The sequence below is a fragment of the Vitis riparia genome, chromosome 8 (genome assembly GCF_004353265.1).
Source record: "Vitis riparia cultivar Riparia Gloire de Montpellier isolate 1030 chromosome 8, EGFV_Vit.rip_1.0, whole genome shotgun sequence".
Classification (NCBI taxonomy): domain Eukaryota; kingdom Viridiplantae; phylum Streptophyta; class Magnoliopsida; order Vitales; family Vitaceae; genus Vitis; species Vitis riparia.
The window spans coordinates 2,832,630-2,860,213 of NC_048438.1; the positions used below are offsets into that span (position 1 = coordinate 2,832,630).

The 27,584-nt window shown below is 34.4% G+C and overlaps 1 protein-coding gene across 2 annotated transcripts; it reads left to right on the forward strand.

Moving 5' to 3' along the window:
* Positions 1 to 2,122: 2,122 nt before the first annotated feature.
* On the forward strand, positions 2,123 to 26,042 carry LOC117920525 (cationic amino acid transporter 4, vacuolar-like). 2 transcript variants are annotated; one of them, XM_034838119.1, is made up of 14 exons: positions 2,123 to 2,340; positions 8,070 to 8,271; positions 11,645 to 11,729; positions 13,646 to 13,786; positions 13,887 to 14,005; positions 14,082 to 14,178; positions 19,501 to 19,673; positions 19,786 to 19,852; positions 21,577 to 21,735; positions 21,859 to 22,126; positions 24,855 to 24,963; positions 25,211 to 25,323; positions 25,537 to 25,612; positions 25,721 to 26,042. In XM_034838119.1, the coding sequence occupies exons 1-14, from the start codon at positions 2,172 to 2,174 to the stop codon at positions 25,881 to 25,883; spliced, it is 1,941 nt and encodes a 646-aa protein (XP_034694010.1). In that variant the 5' UTR covers positions 2,123 to 2,171; the 3' UTR covers positions 25,884 to 26,042. The 2 variants fall into 2 exon arrangements, with proteins under 2 accessions (XP_034694010.1, XP_034694011.1); XM_034838120.1 differs by lacking the exon at positions 2,123 to 2,340 and having other exon boundaries at positions 8,103 to 8,271; positions 11,596 to 11,729.
* Positions 26,043 to 27,584: the final 1,542 nt, after the last annotated feature.

Below are 27,584 nucleotides of genomic sequence, written 5' to 3' on the forward strand. Positions count from 1 at the left end.
GGCCCAGAGGCTGGCTAGAGGACATTGCCCGTTCAGGTGGGGGTGCACACGTGGTCCGTATAGGAAGGTCCAGGATTTATGGCCTCTATCTAGGCATAATTGAGGATATGCGACACGCGACACGTGGATAGACACATGGAGGAGAGCCCCCACAAAAATGACTCAAAAATATTTTTAGAATAGAAGAATACAAAATTGAGAATCTGACGCTCTAACTATGATCTAACCTCGTATCTATCATCTAAGTAATAAGTTATTTATAGGCCAAGACATATGCTTATGCCTAATGATGGTAGGCCATGTAAGCATAACTAATCCTAAGAAAATTTAACTAAGAAACTAAAGGTTTTGACAATATTATTTTAATATACTTAAAAATTTGATACTAAAATATAAATTCAATACTCCATTTATGCTCTACTCAACTTCTGATGGCAACCGCTCCAATCCAATAAGATTCAATACAGCTTGATACTTGTTTTTGCATGTTAATTGGTGTCAAGCCATTTTGGCCATCTTGAAAAGGAGAGTGTGGGCACTAGAGGTCAGTTGGGTAGCCTCGAGCTTGTCAATTAATGGACACCGGGCAGTAAAGGTGTTCACACGAGGCAAGCAGTCACCGTATAACATCAATAGTCTGCCGTTTCAGGCGGCTAATAATTGCTTATTACGTATTAATATGCATTTAAATCGCTACAAATGACAATCATAAAGGCAATGAGATTGTTTCATAATCTCTCCACTATAAAAACACACCACCCATCATATGAAAGTTACGTACTTTGTCTCATAGCCTATTTGGTTTAAAATATCTAATATATTCTCACTATGATATTACGGATGAAATTCGGAAAGATATATCCATTAACATATATGTTTAGATATTTTATTGATATTTTATCATTTTTTTTTATATTTCAATCGATATTTCATCAATATTTTAAGATATTTTATCTATATTTCACCGATTATTAAATAAATAAATTTTAATTATTTTATTTTTATATTTGATTTAATTTATTACCAAAACTATAAAAACACAATTTTTTAATAGTTCCTTTTTATATAATCTATATATTTATTAAACATAAAAAAATATAAATATTAAGAAATTATACATATATTATTATTTATTTCATATTATTGAATACATTTAAATTAAAATAGATCATATTTTTAATACTAAATATATTTTAAAATTAGACGTGTTATCATAATATTATTATGAAATAATATATAATACAACTTAATAATAAATATATATTTATAAAATTTATATATTTTTATCATATAAAATATATTATTATCAAATATGATAAATTATATATATATATACATACAGGTATGTATATTATTTTTTTTATAAATAATTTCGAGGCTTTTTTTTTATAGAAATCTTCACTATCCATATTTTTTAATAACATTTGAAAAAAGTTAATAAATATTAAAGAAATTAGTAGAATATTGAATTCTATCATATCTCTCTCTTAGCTTTTAAATGTGGACAATGAGATTTAAATTGTTTGATGAGAAATTAAAAAATAAAATCAAAATATAAAAGATGCCAACGATGGAAAGTTGAATGCAAAATAATAAAATTTAAAAGTATGAACGTGATTCATACCTCATTAATAGGTGCAAATATATATATATATATATATATATATATATATATATATATATATATATATATATATATTCATATTTGATTGATGGTGTTTTTTTGGGTATTATCAAAATTTGGTAATATTAAAAAAAAAAGGGAAAAAAAGAAAAAAAAACTTTTGAAGGTGGATGTAATTAGAGATTAGAAGGGTTTGGCTGTTTGCATGTAAATAGAGAATGGACACAACGAGAGAAAAAGACGTGGGTGGATTTTGGATCACCCATTTATGTAGCGTAGGAGTAGGGTCTAGTGTGACGATGTGAAACATTTTTTGACTAGGAAAATTCCAAAGGCTCACCGGTCAGTCCACGCAACTACCACGAAGCCCAACACCCACCTCTCCCTGGTCACGAGCGGTTAACCCCTCTTCCTTCCTCCCTCCCTCAAATCTCTCTTTGTCTTTTCTTTTCTTTTCTTTTCTTTTCTTTTCCTCCTGAAAGACCTTAGGATAAAAAAAAAAAAAAAAAAAAAAAAAAAAAAAAAAAAAAAAAAACCACAGAGATTGATGGGCGCACTTGTTAATATGCAAAAGGGTGGTGGTGATGGTTGTAGAAGAGCATTTTCTCGGGGACTCACTTCTTTGATTAGGAGAAAGCCAGTTGACTCGGTTCACACCAGGTCTGAGACTCGTGGGTTGGCCCGGAGACTCTCTCTTGTCGATCTTATTGCTATTGGTATCATTCAAACTTTTTTCTTCCACATTCTGGATTTGGGTCTTTTTAATTTTTTGATTTATACGGTTTTCTACTGTATTTGCTTGATGGGTTTATGTTATTTTGCTTGTATATTTTCGAAAATTTTCTTGCATATATTGCTCTTTCTATGTATGTTTATGTGTTCCTATTCCTTTCTTCATTGTTCGGTTTTCAATGGTAATTGTTAACTTGCTTGTATTTGTGGAATTGAGAGAATTATGTATCAGAAGGAAGCTATGGGGTAAAATGCCTCCAGGTCCTCAAAGATTCAAATCTTCACAAGGTTTACACTATGAAGTGTTAGACTTTCATGATACACATTCCCTGTGAATTGAAATTTGTATGAAACTTTTATTTAGTTGTTTGTTTCATTTATTAAAATAAAGGTTCTCAAGGTGTGTATGCTTTGTATGATAATGCATTATCGATGTGAGTTATATATGGACTAGTTCAATTTGCTTAAAGATTTTTATGTTTTTGAGAAATTAGGATTTTTTAATTTGTGGGAAGTTGGAGAATTGACTTGTATTGCCTCTCAGGTGGATACTTAGAATAACTCACACCTGGGTATGCTACGAAGTGTTTGATTTTCATTTGAGTTGACACACCACAACTTGGGCTGTCATTGCCACCATGACTACTGCTTTTGCTGCCACTGCCAGCACTGTCGACTACTAACACATTTTTAGTTACAAAACTTCCATTGTTGGCAAGTCACTATGTTACTGCTGCACCACTACTACTATCACCACAGCTGCCACAGCTAGCATCAATGTAATCACCACCAATGCCACTGCCATTTCTTGACTAGCATGGTCATTGTCATTACCACCGCCATAACTAAACCTGTCACCGCACCACCACCTCCGCTGTTTTAACCTTTTTGCCACTACTACCACTATTTTCATTACTGCCACCACCTTGACTGTTGTTCTCAACTCCACCACCACCTTGCTGCCTGTTGGAAGCATGAACCAAGGGTGTGCTTGGAATGCAATTTTAGGGAAAAATATTTATAGTTGAAGACTTTAGGAAGTAGGTTTTTTTTTTTCTCCTAGTTCCTAGATAATGTTTCTCTTTGGTTATATTAAGCGTATTTCTCTTTGAAATGATTCCCTCAGAAAGTATGTATTGCATGCTTTTTTGCCTTAGTTGAAGGGATCATTTTGGAGGATATAAGAAAGCTATTGATTGAAATATATTATTTTGCTACATTTTAGACATTTAAATGATATATCATAGGGGTGGAATGATACATGATATTTTCAAAGGTAAGTGGCATACCCCAAAACCAAAATGAGGTTCAGCATTATTATCTGTATTTACGTTTTACAGCTACATTAAAAAACTAAAGATCCTAAAAATCTGTACAGAGTCCAGAGTACAAATTTTAAGAGAGTATGCTAAGGGTGTGGTGCTATTTGCTATACTATGAATGCACTCAATCACACTCCCTCACAAACTGATGAGTTTGGAGCAACTGTTGTGAAAAGCTGGAGTTGAAACCGCTTAGTGAGGATGTTGGCCAACTGGTTGGACAAATGAAGGAGACACAAAAAAGATCAACTGGTAATCCGATCTCCCAAAAAAAGAAACAAAAGAGAGAAAAAGAGAGGTGATAATCAACCTCAGTATTTTTCATGCATGCTGGAGAATTTGATTTTTTACCATGTTAGTTGCATTGAAGTTGTCACAAAGAGAGAACATGGATGATTGTGGAGGGAGTTTTAAATGACAAAGAATATAATAGGCCTTTAAAAGTTTAGAAATGCTACTGCTAGAGCTTTGTATTCTTCATTGATGCTTTAACAATCAATACTTGGTTGTTCTTGTAGCTCCATTGAATCATGTTTGCTACTATATCACAGAGAGCAGCTGTAGAGTAATGATCAGTAGGACAACCAGTCCAATCAGCATTAAGATATGCATTTAGTTGACTTGGCTAGAACAAAAATTATGATCTGATCCCTTAGGTGGCATAAGATTTGGTCACAGCTTGCTCAGGTAATGTGGTGGATGTAGCCATATGCTGACAAACGTGATTGACCGTGTACTAAATGTCTGGGTGAGTTAAGATGAGATAGTGCAAGATTTCAACAATGAAATAAACTCAATTGGGTTGCAGAGTAGGGACCAACATATTCTGATATTTTAGAGCTAGTAACAGTTGGAGTGAGCAAGGTTTCCAATCCACTTTGCTGGATGCTTAAACAAATTGACAGTATATTTAGTGAAGGTTGAAAGTAGAGAACCGCTGGTTCAAATAATTTCAATTCCAAAAAAAAAATTGAGTTCCTTGGGTTTTCATAGAAATCGATTATGAAGACTATTGGTGAGCTGATTCAACAAATACTCATTGCGCCCAATTTAGTTGATGTCATCAACACAAAACAGGAGAACAATAGGGGCTCTAGGGGAGTGTTGTAAACATAGACATGTCAGTGACACTTCGACAAGGGCCAATATATAGACATTGTTAGACTTATACAACTAGGCACATGAGGCTCATATTTAGGTGCTAAATAGCCTTGTGAATTTGGTGAACATGATGAGGTAGAGGAGGATTAATAAATCCTGGTGGTTGGTGCATATATGCATCTTCTTGAAGAAGACTATGAATGAAAACATTCTTGATATTGAGCTGCTAGATGGACCAGTAATGACATCTAATACAAGAAGCTTAATATTTGTGGGTATAGCTACATGAGAGAATGTCTTTTAATAACCAATTTTACACTTTTTGTTAATCCCTTGGTGACTAAGAATGCCTCATAATGATTAAGAGTATCATCACTTTGTATTTGATGTTGTGCACCAAACAGAAACCAACATGGCTCATGGAAGGATTAGGGAGGAACAAGGGTCCAGATGCTATTCGGCTAGCAAGGTTTTGTATTTTCATGTCTTACATCAGTCATTTAAGGATCTCTAGAAGCATCAGCATAAGAGAGGGGCAGAGAAGCATGGAAAGAATCTAACATTGAGGAAAAAGCTTGTAGCAATGGATGATGTTGTGCAAGAAGGGATTTGTAACTGTGCTTTCAGATACCATCTTGGTTGTGAGCTACCATGGCATGTCACTGTGAGGAGGAGACAATGGTAATGCTTGTGTGTCTGATATGGATGCAGATAACTGGGCATAGCAATGAAGGCTGATATAGTAATTGGGAAAATAGGGGGAGTTATAGTGTACTCTGCATAGCAATGGATGAAAAATATACATGCGGTACATGTGCCCAGATTTTGTGTTTTGACATATACACCTTTTAACAAAAACACTATAACCTACAAACAACCGTGGAGCAGATTCAGGACTGAATTTATCAATGGCAAACGGATTAATTTTGAAAAGCATTGGCGGCTGAAAATCCATAGAAAACAATGGTGTCATTTGCACTGAAGAGGACTTCATGGAAATACTGGTTTTCTAGAATAAATACTGGAAGCCAATCAATTAAAGAAAATATGGTAGCAAAGGCTTGATATTCTTGAAGATAGATAGAGAACTTTGAAGGCTGTTCAGGACAGGGTTTATTTTTTCTTCTTCCCTGTGGGCTTCTGCCTTGAATTCCGCTGCAGGCACTCCTTTGAGCCTGCCTCTGCTAGATTGGGAATCTTTTCTTGGGCTCCTCTTTTGGCTAATCGTGTTGTGGATGAGTTAGCTAAGTGTTGAGCCTAGTTATTGGTTTCTTTTATAGAGAACTTTCCACCTTCCCAAGTTGTGTAGAATGGTTTTTGAGATTGTACATTGTTATGTTATTTTTAATTGTGCAGCTTGTTTTCATTCTTCTGGAGCAGTCTAGGCATACTAATTTGGTTTTTGATCAATTTTTGTATATTTTGGGAGGATTTATTACCTGTCATAGTACCTACTAATTTATAGAATGTTTTTTTTATTTTTTTATTTTTGCCTAACAAAAGAGTAGGGCTTTGAGCCAGAATTGCTAGGGTATGAAGACCTGAACCATAAGGATGGTGCCCATCTCATTAGAATGCTGGTATTTTCACTCTGTTAATCCATTCTGCTCCTTATATGTGGCTATAAAACTTGTAAACAAGGTGCATAATAATATTAAACTATTTAAAAAATCCATGGGTAAGTTCTAAAGTGGAGTTGCTTTGAAGTCATTTTGTTTTTGTGGAGAAGAGAGTTCAAGCTTTGTGAAGTTTGAAACTAATCAACTTCTAGTTTCTCAGAATGAAGGATATATCAGACTGAATTAACAGCAAAGGAGAAATAGTTGTTCTTGAAGAAGTATGAAATATTGGTTGCTTGATTTTCCTGCCTGGTGTGACTCACAGAAGTGATTAAAAGATGATAAATCATTACAATTTAAAGTACTGAAAGTCTTAACGTTATATCTTGAGGGATGACCCAACCTACAATGCCGTACCTTGTCCAATGCCTGATTGCTATTTAATACACCTACTTTATGTCCTTCCTTTTACATACATTTGGGTGTATAGGCCTATTTACTGGATGTTGGAGGAGAGCTGTTGCATCTTCAAATCCTTACAACAAAACTGGTTATTGCAAATCAGATATACGATAGATGAAATTTGCTTGTCATGCTGAGAAAAATAAAACATTTGTCAATGCAAGAGGAGAGTGAAGTGCAAGTTGAAACGGAACTCAGCTATTACTCTTTCTAAGGTGTCTCAGGGTAGGGGTCTTGAAGATATATCCTATGGCTTCACAGGATAGATGACCTTTCCAAAGTCCTTGGGAACCTAGATTAGCCAACCAGGTAGCAGCTAACTTGGTTAAGCAAGGAGCTGTCTTGGTGAAGGCATTCATTGGGGATTTCCTCTCCCCTGTTTTATTTATTTATTTTTATTTTTATGGGGTACCTATTGGGCTTTTGGGGGCTGACTGTATCTTGGAATTTATCTTTTTTTTTTTTTTTGATAGGTAAATTTTATTGTCCTCATTGGGACTTGAACCTGGAACTTCCCACAAACCCTCTCCATCCCTTTACCACTTGAGCCAGGACTCAAGGGCATCTTGGAATTTGTCTTTATAGCCTCTTGTTTTTGAGGTGTGCTTGAAGGATGGCTTGTCCTTCCTTGTACTAAATTTATTTTTATTTAATCAAATATTCTCATCTCATATTGAAAAAGAAAGAAAAAATCATACATTTATCTCATGAGTTGCCTATTTCATTCAAGTAATATAGCCTTTTCTGAGTGTTACATGTGTTTTTAATTTGTTCAAACTAACTAATCCTAGTGATAATCGATCTATTTCTTCTTTTAGAATCATTTGACACTGTTTTACATTAAGGTTCAGCTAAAAATATATTTGAGGGATTTTGAAGCCATAGGCTCACAGTTCAGTCCACTGATTTTCAATGTGGCTGTTCTTTACTTTATTAGCCATTTGATTGGAGTCATATATGTGATTATGAGGAGTTTTAATGCTTTCTTTCCTGAAATGCTTGAAAATTTGCTGCAGTAAGTTGTTTTATACAAATTTGAGTTTGTTTATGCAACTTATAAAATACATTTTATATGAAGGACAGCTTAACAGAGAACAGATTCTCTGTATACATCTTAGGATAGGAAATGCTGAGGAGTGGGCAACTCTTTACTTATATTTTCTTCCCCCTCTAATATTCTTCCCTTTTCCTTGCTTCTATTTCTTTCATCATTGAATTATGGATGTTTCTGTTCACTGAATTTCATTGCACTTGCTCTCTTTTGATCAGGTGTTGGTTCAACTATTGGAGCTGGGGTCTATATTCTTGTTGGAACTGTTGCTAGAGAGAACACAGGACCTGCACTTACCATTTCCTTCCTTGTTGCTGGCATAGCTGCTGCACTCTCTGCATTTTGTTATGCAGAGCTTGCATGTCGTTGTCCATCTGCTGGGAGTGCCTATCATTATTCATACATATGTGTTGGAGAAGGGTAATCTACAACTTGTTGTATCATTTATTTAATGTGTTATGAATGGTGTAAATTCATTGTATTAGGTATGAGATAAGACTTCAGAATATATACATCCTTGTTTCCAAGTAGCAAGAGGAAATCAAGGAGAAAAATAAGGAAAACTACCAAAATTCAAACCTACTTTAGATATACCCAAATCCGTCTTTCCTATTTCTCATAGCCAACTAAGAATCAATACATAAAATTAGGGAGCTACAATAAAGACCACTGAATATTCTAACACTTCACCTCAAGGTGGTTTTAAGATATTTTCTAACCTTAGCTTGCATGCAATAAACTTGAATGTAGGGCTTGCAACACCTTTGGTGAAGATATCTGCCAGTCGTCCCTTCTTTTTCTTCAATAAAAATGCTAATAAACTTCAACGTGCTTGTCCAATCATGATGAACTGTATTGTGAGCCATGCTAATAGTTGTCTTGTTGTCACAATATACCCTTATAGGTTCGTCAATTTTCAGACAAAATTCCTTTAAAGGATCTTTAGCCACAGGAGTTCACAAATCCCTTGAACCATTGCCCTAAACTTATGACCTGGCTACCATAAACTATTTCTTGCTTTGCCAACTAACTAGATTGCCTCCTATGAAAGTGCAATATCCAAATGTAGATCCTCTATTTTTAATTGATCCAACATAATTAAGTGAAGGCTTCTACTCTTAAACGATTGTCTTTAGGGAACATTAGACCATTCTTAGGAGTTGCCTTCAAGTACCTTGGAATTCTTTGAATTGCATCCATATGACCTTCTGGTGGTGAGCACATTAATCGAATGATGACACTCTTTGCATAAGTTGTTTCTAGTTGTGTATGAGATTTATTGATCAGCTTACCAACTAATTATTGTATTCTCAACCAGATTCACTTTTGTAGCAACCAACTAAGCAAGGATTTAGAGAGTGTTTAGTAATTTTTGGTTCCTTATGTAGCTATTCTCAAATTCCATCTCAATAGTTCGTGGTTATGGTTGAGTGTTTCCATTAAATCTTTCATCTGTCCTGGTCTTTTTTTTCAGCATATGTTTTTCATCAAACACTACATCTCTACTCACCACTTTCTTCTTAGTTGTTGGATCCTAGAGTTTATAGACTTTTAACTCCTTGTTCAAACTTGAGGGATGTGCACTTTCTCGATTTTGAATTGAGTTTTGATCTTTCTTTATTATGCACAAGGACGTAAGCAGGATAGCTAAACATTTTTAGAACAGAAAATGAATTGGTTTACTAGACCATTCTCCGTTTGGAATCTTAAAATTAATTATGTGACTAGTTGTGTTAACAGCCTTTGCCTAGAGATTCTTTGATAATTTGACATTAAATCTCATACAACTAGTGAATTCCAATAGTGTAACTTTACCTACAATAGTGTTGTCCATTAGATTACATAAATTTTTAATCTTCTCAACTATCATAATTACCGATGCTCCTTTGGCTACTTTTAACTTCCTGTTTCGGGTTGTATAATGCTGTAAGAGAAATTAAATTCTTCCTTTACTTTAGGAATTTGGCTCGACACCCATGAGGATTCTCACCACTTCATTCAACATTCTGAATTTTATTATTTCTATCCCAACACGCTAAATCATTGCTCAATAAGATAGTCCCACAATCATGTCTTGTTACCTATCAAAGAAAAAGATAGTCCCACAATCACATGACTCATACAAATTAGTCTTTGTGAGGGCACATATGGTAGAAGTAGGTAGCATTCATAATCCTATCATTTTTTAAGAAGAAATTTACTCTTCAAAACTGATAAGAGGTTTGCCTCAAATTTATTATCTTCATCCTTAACTTTGAGAACACTGGCTTCATTTGTGGACTTCTTCTGATTTTTTCTCTCTTCTAGGTCTGGTTTCAAATTTATGCAAAATTTTCTATCATATCCATTTTTGTGATAGTAGTCACATTGCATGTCTTGATGTAGGTGTGACTATGATCTCCTTATTTGATGATCTTTTCCCTTTTCTATTCTGATCAAGCCAATCACTTTGTTGTTGTCCACCGAAAGTTTTTTTCTTTTTATCATATGATAGCAAGACATTGAACTTGATCAAATTCCAAAGTTTCCTTCTTGACAACATGGTTGTTGCCAAATTGTTATATGATGAAGCAATGCTAATAGCAAAATCTCTTTGTCCTTTTTAAATATTGCCCAGAATGTATTCAGGTGTTGTAGTAAGTCTGCATGCTCTGCGATATGTAGATCATACAACTTCTTTAATATAACTTGTTTGACAAATTCTTTGCCAGATACAATTTCTCTAAACTGTTCTAAACATTTTTAACAGTTGCTTCATTAGTTTATGTTTATATTATGGATTACCTCATCAGAGAGATTTAGAGGAATCATATTCACAATCTTCTCATCTATCTCTTCATACGTCTTATCTATCATTTACGTAGGTTTCTTCAACTTTCCTCACAAGAAAATCTCATTTTTTTCATGCTTAGCCCTAGACATTGTGTTGATTTTGATACCACTTGTTATGGGGAAGTACGAGAACAATAAATAAGAAAATGAAAATTAAACAAGAAAACATTCACAAGAGAATACAAGATTCAACGTAGTTCGCCAATGTGCCTTTGTCCATCAAGAGAGTTGAAATCAATTAAATGCACTCAAAGAGGTTGTTACATTCTTAAAGTTCCTAAATTCCAAAGCCTCAATTACACCCAAAAGGATTCTCTTTCAGTCAAAATCTCTTCCTACATTTTTTTCTGATTACATAGGAATATTACTTATAGTGAACCAATTACATAATTAAAAAAAAAAAATTATTTCTATAAGAAAATCTCAAAATTAAATTCTTCTTTTACAAATAAATAAATAGAATAAAAATGTTCTTACAAAATATTTTCCTAATAGAAAAACATCAAAGACGTAGAAATAAGATCAAAATGGAATTTGGGATACTTTAAACATTTAATCCATTGCTGCATATTCTTCAATGTCATGTTTTAACATTGGACACTCCTACTAAAATCATCCTCAATTTCATATAGTATTAGGAGAAAACTACAACTTTTTGTTTTTAAGGCTTGCATTTGAAGGCCTAGTTGTTGAAGGACTTTTTGCTACATGTTTGCTATTGAGAACATGGCTAAGACCATTCTACAATAGTTCTAAAGGAATCTAGAGGGATGGTTTTGGTATGGGTTTAAGTAAAAATTATGCAGGAATAAAAAGAGGAAAAAAAAAATTGACAACATGATTTATGCTTTATGCACTAGTTCCATGAGAAACTGGGGACATAATCAATTTCACTTCAATGTTCTTGTATAGGATTTGGTATGCTTCTAGCCAGTGACTCAAGTTTTGTGATTGCTCTCAGCATTGCCTGGTTGATTGGTTGGGCATTAATATTGGAATATACAATTGGTGGCTCAGCTGTTGCTCGTGGCATATCTCCAAATCTGGTGCGGTGCATCTTTACTTTAAGTTTGAAATCACTTTCAATTGTACTTATCCTTATGTGACATACAAATGTTATTAATTAGTCTCTCTTAACATTTACCACTTGTTCTTTCTTGCTTTGTTAAACATTATTTACTCCTTTTATTTTTCAATATATATATATATATATATAATTTTTTTGTTAAAAATAGGAATAATTTTATTGAATTAGAAAAGAAATACAAAGGATGATTAGGATTTCTATATGTAAATAATCTCTTCTGAGTTACCTAAAGAACCAATAAAATTGAGCGTAAGGCAACCTGCTCAACCCTGAATAAGCTCACCTCTGATGGGAAAGCAACTTCCACTCATATCTAACATGGTGATGTTGTTGGGAATATCAACAAACTCTTTAATGAAGTGACTACCCTGAGAGAAGCAGGGTTAAAAATGTTATTCCACAAATTGTCAACGAAAATCCTACCCTAAAAGATCCTTGGATTCACCCAAAATTAGCTAGCAAGGCCCCTCCTTGTAACACTCTTCCTTAGGTTTCCTTCAATCACCCTTAAAAATGAATAACAAGTGTGCTTATGATATCTCTTGGGTGTAAAGGAACCAACCCAATAAAGTAGTCTAAGTTGTAATTCCAAGGCAATTGGATAGAAGAGGGAAAAAATGGGTCAGCAGTCTCCCCACTCTCTGCACAAAATATAGATTTTACAAGGCCTCTTAATTTGCATCTAGGTATTAGTATTAAATGTTTTAGCAGCTCTTAACCAAAGACTGTTAACTTTTATACGAGTCTTAGATTTCCAGATAAATATGGTTCGAGGAAAAAAGGAAACTCAAGTTGCCAATGTTGAAGTGTGCAAAAGAAAGGTTTAGAAAAGAATATGCCAATAGGATCTAATACCTCACATCTGTGGTTCGAGAAGGGAGAGGTAAGCATTTGGCAGGGAAAGCAATAAGGAAGGAAAATCATAAAGACTATTGCTTTAGGATGGAAATTTAGGTGAGAAAGAATTGATGATAAATATTTGCCTGTTAACTTAGACATGATATATAGATGTGGGAAGAAAAAAAGAAGATGTGGGTCTTCTCATCATAAATCCTCTTAGAAGTGAATCTTCATCCATTGCCAAGAGTGAGTTTGACATGAAGATCAATTTCCTTTTCCTCTTACCATCATCCAGCTTATGGGATAGTTTGGGGTTTCAATCCCCTTCCCTAAGTTTGGATGTTGGGCACCTCAAGTCCTCTCTCAGCATGATTTCTTTAACCTCCCTTTCTCTAATTAAGGGCCCTAAGGTTCATCAATTGGCTAGATCAGCCTGTTCATGAACAATCTTAACAGGATTGGTGATGGAATGTTGAGCATGTTTCCTCATTTAAATATGATACTAACATTTAGTACATTTGTAAAATGTTTCAAAATTTTTATTTTAAGTTTTTGATATCTATGACTCTTTTTCTCGCACTATGTATTTTTATTTTTGCATATTTGTCATATAAAAAGTAAAGAACTGAAAGGCTGATGTCTTATGAGTTGAGGCTTATGCCTAGTGTTACTTGGAAAGCAGGGGGCATAACATTTGAGACACTCAAACTTACTTGCCTTTAGAATGAGGAATTACATAGAGGAATTGAGCTTTGGATGAGCCACAACAGCAGTGATTCAGGAATAGTAAAATGACTCCTAAATACAGGAAACTGATCAGAAAAGCCCCCAAACTTGAATTATGAAATGAGACTTAACCAAAGATAAGCAAAAACCAAAATATTTGCTGATAGAGGTAGTGAAAGACGTGGATCACTTCATCAATTTGAAAGATTGATTATTGACTTACGATAATTTTCTTTAATATTATAATTTAAAAAATATATCTTATGCATCTGATTATTATGCTTCCTTTGTGTTTGTGTCTTTTTTCAGGCTTTATTTTTTGGAGGCGAGGATAAGCTGCCTGCTTTCTTAGTCCGCTACACTATTTCTTGGCTTGGTATTGTGGTTGATCCATGTGCAGCAATTCTGGTTTTCATTGTCACTGGGCTATTGTGTGTTGGGATCAAGGAGGTGTGCTTAATATATATGTGTGAGCTGTACTTTTGTTTTACATTAAAGAATCCTTTTGTTTACATCTTTTCTGGCATTAATAAAATACTTAAATTTTCAGAGCACATTGGCTCAAACCATTGTTACGGTAGTGAATGTCTGTGTAATGGTTTTCATCATAATAGCTGGTGGATACCTAGGTTTCAAGACTGGATGGGTTGGATATGAACTTCAAAGCGGGTAATGGGTGGCTCTTATTTCTACCTTTTCTTATATTCTTTTAGGGATCTTGCTGACTTGTTTCTTGATCTTATAGCTATTTCCCATTTGGAGCAAATGGCATGCTTTCTGGGTCTGCAATTGTCTTCTTTTCATACATTGGTTTTGACTCAGTCACCAGCACTGCTGAGGAGGTATGAGTTTCAGATAATAGACCAGTTTTATGGAAATGAGAATAGAGTCAAACAGCAACCTCCTATCTTAATTTTCAAATAATCTGTTTTTTTTTTTTTACTAAGAAAAGTGCAATGTTATGGAAAAGTATGATGAGCAAGATATTTTCTTGATTTCCATATTTTATAGTCAGACCTGACTGATTAGCTTTTATAGGATTAATTTATCTGTTCTGTACGTTACTACTGGCATAATGAATACCACCTTTGCCTTCTATATGAGTAAAAAAAAAAAATACTACCTAGGACCATGCCAGGTAGGTAGTACCATCCAACTTCACTGTAGGAGATTAGCAGTCTAAGGTGATCACTGATGCTGTTTTCCCGGATGTTTATTTGAATATTATCATAGTGCCAGTCTTAGACGTTCTAGCAGTGTGAAATTTTTATTTTTTATAATATACAAAATGGTACCCACTTACATGGAATTCTGTGAGTTTGTCCGGTACAGGGGTATCTGTGTTGGGTTCATCATGGTGTTCTCCTAGATATTTTCTTCAATATATAATGTGCCTAGTCTTTGACATACTATTACATTGAAATTTGCATTTCCAATATCCAAAATAGTACCCACCTATATCCCATGGACTTGAGTAAGGAGTATCTGTGCTGGATTTTTCTATTCTCTAAATATTAAGAAGCAGCAGCATGAATTTTATAAGTTTTGTCTAATAACCAACTTTTCTTCTTTAATATCTTAGTGCAAAATGAAGTTAGTGAGTGTGAGATATTCACATCACCCATTCATAATTATTCATCTACTAGAGGAATGTCTATACACACACATACACACATATAATGATGATGAAGAATAATTCATATATTTCTGGATGAATTAGTACATGATCTATATTGGACTTCTCTATTCTGAAAGGGAAAATAATTACCTAGCAGTACAATTCCTAAAGTTCAGGGATCAATCTCTAAGAATCAGGGATTAGATTGGTCAAATTATTGTAAAGGGGAAAAAAAATTACAACATCAGAAATTAGCCTAAATTAAATACAAAATATGCAGTTCATTCCTAACTTTGAATTCTGTTAACTTTTCAACACTCCCCTTTAAGTTGGAGAATAGATATTATCCAATCTCAACTTGTTTGTGATTGCTTGAAATGGGTGATTAGCCAATCCCTTAAGTAGGATATCAGCAAGTCGCCCTCTTGTTGAAACATATGGAGTGCAAGTCAACCCATTATCTAGTTTCTCTTTCATCAAATGTCTATCTCCACATGTTTAGTATGATCATGTTGAAACGAATTGTGAGCCATTATGGCGGATTTGTTATGATAGTATAACTTCATTGTTCTTTCCCATCTTATTCCAAGATTATCAAAAATGATTTTTTACTAAAGCAGCTTGGAAATCCCTATGCCATTGCTCTAAATTTTGCCCCTGCACTTGATTTGGCAACAACTAATTGCTTCTTACCTTTTCAAATAACTAGATTTCCTCCTAAAAAAGTACAATAACCTGATGTTGATCTTTGATCTATCACTGATCCTCCCTAGTCTACTTTTGTATAAGCTTCTAAGTTTAGTTCTTTGTTCTTAAAAGAGAATTCCTTTTTCTGATGTAGCTTTCATATAGTGAGAACTCTATATGCTGCTTTTAGATGTGCTTCCCTGGGAGAGAGCATGAATTGACCCACTACACTTATGGCATGGGCTATGTCTGGTTGTGCATACAAGTAGATTTACTTCCCAACTAAATGTTGATACTTCCCTTGATCTACCACTATTGGTTTAGATGAGTCACCTAGCCTATGATTTTGTTCAATTGGCACTTCACATGGCTTGCATCCTAGCATCCCTGTTTTTTTTTTAAGGAGATCAAGAGTGTACTTCTATTGTCACACAAGAATACCATTTCTTGTGTGTGCAACTTCAATTCCTTGAAAATACATTAATTTTCTTACGTCTTTTATCTTGAACTCCTTGGCCAACTGCTATTTAAGCTATTTTATATCCTCCAAATCATCACTCGTGACAATGATACCATCAACATAAACTATTAGAGCAATGACCTTTTTGGAATAAGAGCATTTGATAAAGAGAGTGTGGTCTGCTTGATTTTGCCAAAATTCCACCTCTATTATAGCCTTGGTGAACCTTCTAAACCAAGCTTTGGGAGATTGTCTAAGTCCATACAATGTCTTCTTTAGTTTGCATACATGGTTAGTTGTAAACCGTTTGTTAAACCCTAGTGGAGTATCCATATACACCTTCTCTAAATCACCATGTAGGAATGCATTTTTGACATCAAATTGTTGGAACATGTAATAACGGTTAGTTGCCAATGATTATACAATTCTAACAATATTCATTTTTGCCATTGGTGCAAAAGTCTCTTGGTAATCCACTCTGAAAGGTGAATCTCAATAATGGACTACACCTAGAGGGGGGGTGAATAGGTGTTGTTGAACTATAAAAAAATTTCCTACCAAAGATTACCTAACTTTAGAATTTCTCGATGTCAATAAACTTTTCTTCCAACAACTTTTCAACAAAGCATAAAATCCTTAAGCCAGTATGTGTGCACCAACACTCTCCCAACAATTTATAAATGCAATTCGCATGCAAATGCTTCAACACTCCTCAAAATTAATTCATAAGAGCAATTCTCTCCTTAACTCATTTCCAATTACTACAAGATATCATTAACCAAAATGAACAGAAAATTTATTCAAGATATCCAATGGATAATCACACCTATTTCAACTTATTTTTCTTCTATTCAACATATATGCCCAAGTAACCAATGATATCAAAAATTGAAAATAAATCAAATAGTGGAGAATGAGAGAAAGAGACAATGACACCAAATTTTAATCTGGAAAACCTCCGAAGAGATCAAAAACCACAGGCCTACAACCTATCGAAAACATCCACTATGAAGAACAAAAACTGAATACAAAGTTTTACCTAACTCAAGTCTACCAATCCTTCTGAGACCACTTGACTAGTACTTTCCACTTTCAGCTTCTCACCTTCTTCTTCTGGAGGACACTTGGAGTCCACACCAAGCTCAATCTCGACCTCTTCTTGAATGCACACAAAAAGAAATTGAGTTTTTACCCAAACCCAAATGGATTAGAAATTGAGAGATGAATGAAGGAAGGAATCAACCCATTTTTTTCTCAAGAAAATCTATTGAAAACAGGTTGGAAAACAATAGGAAAGTTGGATTTTCTTGGCAACCAAACACCCCAAAATAGGAAAGGAGAGGAGAACCAAAGGGAATGGTTGCGTTGTGTGTCTCTCTCTACAGCACAAGAAGCAAGGTTTGGGTTCTTAAATGAAGGAAGTCCTTGATCCAAAAGATGAGATTTCATCAAAGAGGTGTAAGTTGGATTGATCCGACCTAAAGTTGGATCGATTCTAGAATAGGGTATTTTGAACACTTAAAAAAAAAAAATGCTTTCTAAACCTTCCTAACTCCATAAAAAAAACTTCAAGAAAAAAAAACAACATTTAAATACAATGGTTGATTCAAATTCATCCAACTCCAACCTCAACTACAAACCTTGGTCTTTTGACAAATTCAACGAATTGATCTCCATTAGCCAAGTAGTTTGTAGAAGGATTGGAAAAATCGAGTTAGGAGACACTTAGGAATTTTTGTCCGGAATTGCCAACCTAGCTAAAAACCCACACACTTGATAAGTTTGGGCATTGCCTTGGCAACCAATCTAGCCTTATACCTTTCTAAAGCCCTATAAGCCCTATACTTTACAGTAAAGACTCATTTACATCTCATTAGTTTTCTTTAGGAAGTTACACAATCTCCCATGTTTTGTTTTTTTTCTTAAGTTTTCATTTCTTCACTCATGGCTTTTCTCCAATTCTCATCCCTAAAGTTATGTTTGGTTCTCAAAAAATTTGAGGGAAATAGTGAAGGAAAGAAAATAGAGAGGAAACGTATAAGGAAAGAAAATAAAAAATAGGTTTAAAGTCAATAAATTATTTTTATATACTTCTTTGGACTCATTTTACTTATTTCCCTCTATTGTATAAAGATTAAATAATTTAAAAATATATAAATTTTTAACTAATTTTAATCATATTTGATTTCCTTTTTTATTTTTCATAGCGAAACCAAATATGAGAAAATCATTTTCTTTAGCATTTTTTTCTTTCCGTACTATTCGGAAACGAAATGTAGCCTAAGTGCCTCTTGGACTGTTTATGGGATTTCAATGGGATTTAGTTGTGTGAAGAAGGCTCGGTGTGATGGTGACAGTTCATCAAATGAAAAAAATTAGAGATAGGATGTTGGGTACACTTTCTAGTTCTTTTCTTAAGGGCAATGGGTGAGTGTAAATCTTCAACAATTAGAGATGGTGTAGATGATGACAATGAAGGTAAGGTTGAAGTTTTAGTACCTGTTACATGATTGGATTCTTGGACTTGCATGGGTTCAAGTATGGGTAGTACCTATAGTAGTGGGGGTGACTAAAGGGTCAACTTTCTCTTCAATTTCACTATCGGACTTTGAAATGGAAGGTATAGGTGAGTCGGAATTGGCCAGTTGAGAGTTGGTGCACTGTTGTTTCTCAAACCAAAAACAAATCCAAAAAGAAACAAACTGCTATAGTAATAGCAGTTTGGTTGATCCCATAGAGAATCAGGGTTTACCTATTCAATCGCTTGTCTTAAATGGATTAATTATTGTCAAAAACAATTAACCTAATTTGAAATTAAACTTAAACTGAATTAATGATGAATAGAAAGAATAAAAGATAATAAAAACATCCAGAGATGGGGATGCTCCTAAGTTTATGATTGACCTACTTTCTATCATGAACTCTCCAGGTAGAGGCACAGTTGAACTGGTTGGACACTGCGTAGAACACTTTTCTGATCTTATCTGCAGTTCAATTTCTGGAAGACTAATTATATAATAATTAATTTTAAAATATTTTTTTTTCTCATTCAGTTAATGGCTTAACTGAGGTTCAAAGAAAAAAAAATTGCTGACAGTATGAATTTCTCTAGGAAATTTCATGCCTTGAGTCACTCATTTTATGGTATCATGCAAAGGATTTGTTTGCAGTCAGAGTCTCAGAAAATCTCTGTTATCATGCCAAGAATTTGTTCCAACATTAGAATCCTCTGTGTGTGTGTGTGCATCCGCATGTGTATGTCTATGTGGTTTGCCTAGGTCACCTAACTCTTATATGTCATGTGATAAAATGTCCTACATACTTGAGTTGCTGGACTACTCTTTTAGAGCTTTTATGCCTTACCATCATGTTTTATTTTTTATTTTTATTTTCTTGCAGGTAAAGAATCCTCAAAAAGATTTGCCACTTGGTATAGGCCTTGCATTGGCCATATGTTGCATTTTATACATGCTTGTATCTGTTGTTATTGTTGGCTTGGTACCTTTCTACGAATTGAATGCAGACACCCCTATCTCCTCAGCGTTTTCTAGCTATGGAATGAAATGGGCAGCGTAAGCAAAATATTTTGCTCATAACTTGTGCGCTAGACTATTCTGTAGTTCTCAGGGCCTTTTAGTTGAAATGATTTGTTTTCAACCCAACTTTACTTCTTTCTAATTGTAGGTACACAGTAACAACAGGAGCAGTTACTGCTCTTGTTGCAACTTTGATGGGTTCAATTCTTCCTCAGGTACGTAAACAGATGTGTGCTTTCATTTTGTGATTTAGCTTAGTTGTCAACCACTTGACTGTGGTACTTTATCAACGTAGTTCTAAGTTTCTATGAACTTCCCTCATGGAAGGCCTGAAGCTTTACAGTTCAAATTCCAAAATTTTTCAGTAATTGTTTGCTATTGGTGGACTTAGTTAAAATCTGTCTTCTGTTTTGTCTGGGACCCTATGGAAAATTGTCATGATACATGAGAAGTTCAGTGAGGCAGCAAATCGTGTTGGTACTTGTTGAGGGTTCTGCAAGAAACTTTAAACCATTGTCAAATTAGCACAGACTACTTCCTTAACTCTCTCTTCCTCCACCCCCCTCCCCCTCCCCCTCCCTCCATCCCTCTATGATGCTTAGTACCCTTTAAATTGTCTTTGCAATTCGGTTTAACTGATATTTATTTATTTATTTATTTTTATGACTTTCAGAGTTCCTTTATCTTTCAAGAAAGGGACCATTTCAAGGTACTTTGGTAACAAAGAAACACAAGAAAGATTCATGAAAGCATAAAAAAAAAAGTTAAGAAATGTGTGTGAAATATAAAGTAGACCATTAAAATGGAAAGATGTGTTCATGTATATAGTGAACATAATTCATGTAAAGATGTGTTCATGTATATAGTAAACATAATACATTGTGCTATGATAAGTCAATTATGTGGTGATACAATAATGTGGAAAAAAACAATTACACAACAATGTACAAAGAAGCTTGAGAAATTCAACTAGATCTCCAAAGTGTAAAGTTAAAACAGTTTGATCAATGGAATCAGAAAGATCAATCACACAATAGATACCAATGTTGAATAACCAATTTTCCCAAAAGTTTAAACTGTTAAGATTTGGACCCACCATGTATGTTATACTTTAACATCTAACATTCAAATAAAATTGTAGAAATCACACTCTTAGATGGATAAAGTTGTGCTTGATAGACAAGTACAAAGTAAAAGATAAGTTGTTGGCAAGGCTATATAACTTCTAAATTTAATACTCCTCGGCTTCCTGTCATGCTATGTAAAACTTGTCAATTATTTTTTATAAAAAAATAAATAAATGAATGTGAAATATGAACAATATTATCAGCACTCTTGTGAATTGATCTCAGACTAGCTCATTTAAGTTTTTCTTGAAGTACCAACATAGTTTAAAAATCAGAAAAAATAAAAATAAAAATAGAAGATATGATTATTTTATGCATGTGATAAATTGCCCATACAATAAGATAATTTACTATATTTTATTATCAAGCAAAATAAATTAAGAAAATCTTGCAATTATCATTTTCCTTCAAAACCTATACAAAATTCCAAAGGAAATCCATTGGACTTTAGGAGGGAGTTATTGAGTAAAGATGAAGATATGAAACAAGAATACAAATCAATTTGTCTTATCAGTGGCATTCTTGGAATTAGCAACAGAATATGGTCTGCTACTGGCAAACACATTTGGTTTTATAGATTTCCATGGTAAATCATTGTTATTGTTTTCCATTCAGGATTCATTAATATTTTTTTCTTGAGGTAATTTTTTTAAGAACATATATCTTTTTTATTTGTTGCTACTGCTTTGTATTTGTCTCTATTGTAGATGTCTTTTCAGCAAGCAAATTCATGAATACTGTATTCTTTGTTCCTTTTTCTTGAAATAGGAATTCATTCTGCCTGTGTATCTCTATTGTCCTTGTTTTTTCAGCCACGAATCCTGATGGCAATGGCTAGAGATGGACTGTTACCATCATTTTTCTCAGACATAAATAAACACACCCATGTTCCAGTCAAGAGCACGATATTAACTGGCATTTTTGCTGCAACCCTGGCATTCTTTATGGATGTTTCACAGTTGGCAGGAATGGTGAGTTCTATGCTGAATACTGATTATGGAGCAGGGATGCTTATGGGAAGGTCACCGCTTTACTATGCTAACATGAACTTTAAATAGAAGATATAATAGAGGAATTATACCTTGCTTGTCCAGGTTAGTGTGGGTACCCTGCTCGCATTTACAACTGTTGCAATTTCAGTCTTGATACTGAGATATGTTCCACCAGAAGAGGTGCCACTTGTATCATCACTTCAGGAGCCCCTTGATTCAGTTACCTCGCAATTCCATCATGATACACAGGATATTGGCACTGAAACCTCAAAGAATCTTCTTGGCTCATGTGAGGACGATCGTCAACCTTTACTTGGCGAAGAAGAGTCATTAATTGGATATCCACTTAATAAGAAAGAACTAGCTCAAGGTAACACTATCATTAGATGCTCTTTCTTGCATTTGATTCTTATGTGATCTATTGTTTGTGTGGAAATGTTGAATAAATATAATAATTAATTGTTGAATAACTAATTTTGCTAAAAGCTTAAGCTTTTAGGATTTGGGCCCACAATGTATGTCATGCTCTCTGATACCCTCCTTCACATGCAGCCACCATTTTTTGCAACACATGGGCCTAATAAATTGAAGAAATAAACATACGGTGATGAGGTTCGAACAGTCATCCTCCCTCCAAACGAGGCTGTAATATCATGTTGAACAACCAATTTTTCTAAAAGCTTAACCATTTGGAAAATTAGTTGTTCAATATGATATTAGAACCTCATTTAGTGAGAGGTCAAGTGTTCAAGCCTCATCACTGTATGTTTATTTCCCCAACTTATTAAGCCCACGTGTAATCCCAAAGGAGGATACACACGAGGGATGGTGTTAGAGTGCATGCCCAAATCCTACAAGCTTAAACTTTTGGAAAAATTGGTCGTCTAACATGATATCAAAGTCTCAACCGGTGGGAAGTTATGTTTTTGAATCTTATCATATGTTTATTTCCCCACTTTATTATGCCCCAAGGAGGTTATTTGTGGTTTGTTTATTTGTAAGCCGATGTCTTTCTTCACATGTGGGTATAGGACCACACATGAGGGAGGAGTTGGAGTGAATGATATACTTTGTCGGCCCAAATTCTACAAGTTTTAAGCTTTAGGAAAATTAGTTGTTCAATATTAATAAATAATAAATGCCTTCCGATAATATATCTTTCATAAAAGCAAATTGAAATATATTTAAAAATGAATAAAAAACGGCCCTCAAGATCCAGATTTTTAATCGTTGAAGGTTTTTAGGAGCATGTTCCTTTCTTGATAAAGCCTTCTCATGATTTAGAAGCTCCAGATTATGCATGTATTTTATAAAGTGAATGACAGTGAATTTTGGAGAGCAAATATTTTAGATAGCAAAATTTTCATTCCAGTTTGATATGGTCATCCTTGAAGCTTATTTATAGGCCAACTAGTTGACATAACAAGGACCTATGAGATGGTGTCACATGTGCTTAGACCATGATGTCATGTCATGTGTATGGGGATCACTATCCTGCTGCCACATGTGCAACTAATTGATACATTAGAGAAACGCGATACGAGCTACGAGTGTCCTGCTAATTGGTCCTCCTCCCTCTAAATCCATCCAAAAGGAGCTTAGCGCCATTTAAGCCAATCTCATCTCAATGAGCCTTTAGCTACCAAATTAAGATTCTTGAACCATCCCATATTCTTGATAGTAGGGTACCAAACCCACTGCCTAGGTACAAGTCTACTTGACTACGTGAATGGTGAGGTATGCCAATTTAAAAAGAGAGTAAAGCTAATTTTGAAAAAGAGGACTACAATGATCTTTGGAGAGCAAATACCCTTTTCAAATGACTACCCTTTAAGCCCATCTATATAATCTTTTGGATAAGTAGATCCCACAGCACGGACCAATCAGATAGTGTCACATATAAGTAGGCCAATAATGTGATGCCATGTGTATAGGGACTAATAATATGCTACCATGCATGTACCTAATTGATTCGTCGCGCAATATGTGGTGGTAATAGATACACATATTCCGTTGAATGGTTCCTCTCTCTTCCAATCCAACTGAAATGAGCTTAACAGTATTTTAGCCAACTTTGCCTCAATGACCTCCAACTTTAACCATTAAACCATAACTTCAAACTATCCAATATCCTTTATAGCAGGTAGGTGTAACTATCCCAAAGGTGTACAAAGAGGTTTAATTGGGTTCCTCAAGCTTTGCTCTAGATTTGGGTAGGCATAAAGCATCTCGGTGTCATACGACTAGTCCTCTTCGGTGAAGGTGCATGAGGTATCTCACTAGTCGCTATGATGATAATATAACTAAGCTGCCCTCCTCTTAAAGGGGTATGAAAACAACTATTGGAGATATCTATTTGACGGAGTAACAGGAGGGCAGGGAAGCCAACAAGCAAAAGTGGGGAAGTGAGCTCTCATAGCCCACCTTATCATATTGGGGTAACCCTTACTCCGTTTACATTGCAATAGGAATGTATAAGATATGCTGAAGATACAAGGTGTCTTCTACATTGTTAAAGTTGTAGTAGTGGTAGAATGGCCACAACAGTGGCACTGATAATGATAGTAGTTGTGTAGCACTGAAACAACTGTGGTGCTCTTGATGGTGTGGCACCTCATATCATAGATCTTGTTGCTTATGAGAGTCATATGTTGCATAATCATAGATACACTTGCCAATGTGTAATTTCGTATCCAACAGTGTGAAAACAGGAATTTCAATAGTCAACATAAATCATAGTAGGAACATCATCAAGTGGAGCTGGACCCAGGATATACCAGAAGAAAGAACAAAAGAACTTATTATAATCCTCCACTACAATTTATATTTGGCTTGTGTTTCGTAGAAAGTAGACCTATTTGATAGTGCATTCCTCCTTCATGCCCAAATTGCACTGAACCTTTGTTGTTGAAAAAAGGATATGTCTTCTGATCTATTATGTTATTGTTATGCTCTCAAGTATTTAGATACTTTTGTAAATTGCACCTAAGACTTAATGGCTACCTTCTATTTTCTAGGATTTAAAACTGATTACATTTTACTCCCTTTATTTTCTTTTCTTTCCTTTTTCCTTTTTTGTCTGCATGTTCATTATTCAGATGTGCAAAACGAACAAAAAAGGCGAAAAATTGCTGCTTGGAGTATAACCCTCTTATGCATAGGTGTTCTGGTCCTTACATCTGCAGCTTCAGCTGAAAAATTTTGGAGGTATGTTAACCATTCCGTTTCTGTATTGACTCCTCAAGCTGTTGAAATTTAATTACTATCCAAAATATTCACTTTCCAATCATACCTGTATGTTCACAAATATTGATTTTCAAATTATGTGTGCATTTTTACCTTCTTTTTAAGTTTAATGTGCAACAACTATATGTGGTAGCACGATGTTTCTTGTTTTATAAGTGATTTGGATTTTATGCTTCATAACTCTGTCCCAACTTATTGATTGTACCAGCATTCCTCGCTTCATGTTGTGCGGAGTGGGCATTGCTCTTCTGTTGTGTGGTCTGACTGTGCTCACATGTATAGAACAAGATGATGCAAGGCACAGCTTTGGACACACTGGAGGTTTGTATACTCAATGTCATACCATACAGTGGCCTAAAGGGTATTTGAGTAGTAATAGTTAAGATCATCTGAATCGGTTTTTCTGTGGCTTAACAGCACTTCCATGTCTTTGAAAAACGCATTATGTTCATTAAATCGTCCAGATAAACTGTAAGCTGCAGGCATATTGATTAACAAGCTATGAGCTGAGATGATTTATTAACCTGTTTTCAGGCTTTGTATGCCCATTTGTTCCATTCTTACCTGCTGCATGCATTCTGATAAACACCTACTTACTGATCAACCTTGGGTGAGTGCCCACTTGACTCTCCTATCAAACTGTCGTGTATTAGATCAATTTCTTAAGTATTTTCTTAATCTGAATAATCTGACGTGCGACTCATCTTTGAACTCCCAGAGCTGGTACCTGGATCCGGGTTTCAGTATGGCTGGTAGTAGGAGCATTGATTTATGTATTTTACGGTCGGACTCACAGCTCGCTTGTAGATGCAGATGCAGCTCATGAGCCCAGAACCCAAGCTGAAGAAATCTCTGCAACTTCATCAGAGGATGTGGCTTGATCACAGTAACCATCTCATCTTCTTTTTGTATCTTTGAAATCAATTTTTTCTTGTTTATAAACATGTAAAATCCTCATTATTTAGCAGCATCCATGAGCTCAAACCTCTCTATATTGTATAGGAATGTTCTTCATAGTTTCATGTCTCACTTTGACTTTAGTCTAATATCCCACCTGGGATTATTTTTTGAATAATAATAATAATAATAATTATTATTATTATTAATTAAAATATTTTTTTCCTTGATTATTTTTTATGTTGTCTTATAGTTACTATAAACCTTTGATATATGTTTATTAAATTTCAATTTATTTTATTACTTACGGATTTTTTTTATTAATCTTAAGAACTTGTGCTAATATATGTGGAAAGAGCATATGTACTTAATTTTAACCTTTTTTTTTATATAACTGAAAAACTTCAATGACCAAGCACTTAGGACTCCAGGGGGATCCAAACTTCAGGGTGCTGATCGTCCAACAACAACCAGCATCGAGTAAATTCAGGGTATCATTAGTGGTAAGATTCAAACCCAGGATCATGTGTTATTTATTAGGAACTCATTTTTCAGTATTCATCCTAACCAATTGGGATACCCTAATGGGTACATAATTTTAACTATATTGAAAATCATTGTGTTTTTAGATGAAAGTAAAACCCCAAAGAAAAAATGAAAATTGGAATGGAATATCAATATTTAGGTTTTATGAAAATATGAAAAATTTGGAAATAGCAAATGGAAATTCTAGAGAAAAAAAAGTGATAAAACGGAAATGGATTAAAACTCATAAAAATATTACAAAAGTATCTAAAAAAATGTATTTTTAAAAACTATTTTTTAGAATTATTTTCAAGAATACTTTGGGATTGCAAGCTCTCTAAAATTTAAGTATAATATATAAATTTATACTGAAATCATTTTTTTCAAGAAGACAGTTAAAACCGCCATTTTGAAACTAATCCTTAGAAATTTTGTAAGAAAATGAGCAAAGCCCACAATTAAGGTTGAAAATACTAAACAGTGAAGCTCAGGCCCAAAGTGTAGGAGCAAGCCCCACTGCTAATTAAAAAGGGTAAAAGGTTGATAACACTGTGTCGTCACTTGATTCCATGATGTCATTGATGTCTGCCACTCGCATAGCACACAGTTTCATGCCTTTCAAGATCTGGAATCTTGTAGATCTGGAATCTTGTTTTCAAGTAAAGGGTTGATAACACTGTGTCGTCACTTGATTCCATGATGTCATTGATGTCTGCCACTCGCATAGCACACGGTTTCATGCCTTTCAAGGGCTGGAATCTTGTTTTCAATATTTCACAATGCATGCTGAATTCATGATCATTTAAGATTTGTCCCACATCGATACCTAATAAGATATGATCTCATATTGAAAATGACTAAAATATGCCAAATAGTTGGTTGAACCTCCCATAAAAACATCTGAAACCATTAATTAATACAAGATGATAATTCATATCGGTGGGTTATAATGTCAACATATGGGATTCGGGATGGGTACAATCGATCCCAACCCTACTCCATTTATTCTATCCCATTTATTTAAATTAAATGGGACAATACGAGGCAGAATAAAGTAATATCTAAATTTATCATTTTTAGTTATACAAGTCAACACAAATATCACTCAAATAAGATTATACTTGATCCAAATCCGCAAAAACCATATTAAATCAATGAAT

Bases quoted from the DNA above. Each gene is read 5' to 3' on its own strand.
- LOC117920525 (XM_034838119.1), top strand. From the start codon at position 2,172: ATGGGCGCACTTGTTAATATGCAAAAGGGTGGTGGTGATGGTTGTAGA. The intron at 8,272-11,644 runs GTAATCTACAAC...GATTGCTCTCAG, and splicing joins TACATATGTGTTGGAGAAGG to CATTGCCTGGTTGATTGGTT. The intron at 14,006-14,081 runs GTAATGGGTGGC...TTGATCTTATAG, and splicing joins GGATATGAACTTCAAAGCGG to CTATTTCCCATTTGGAGCAA.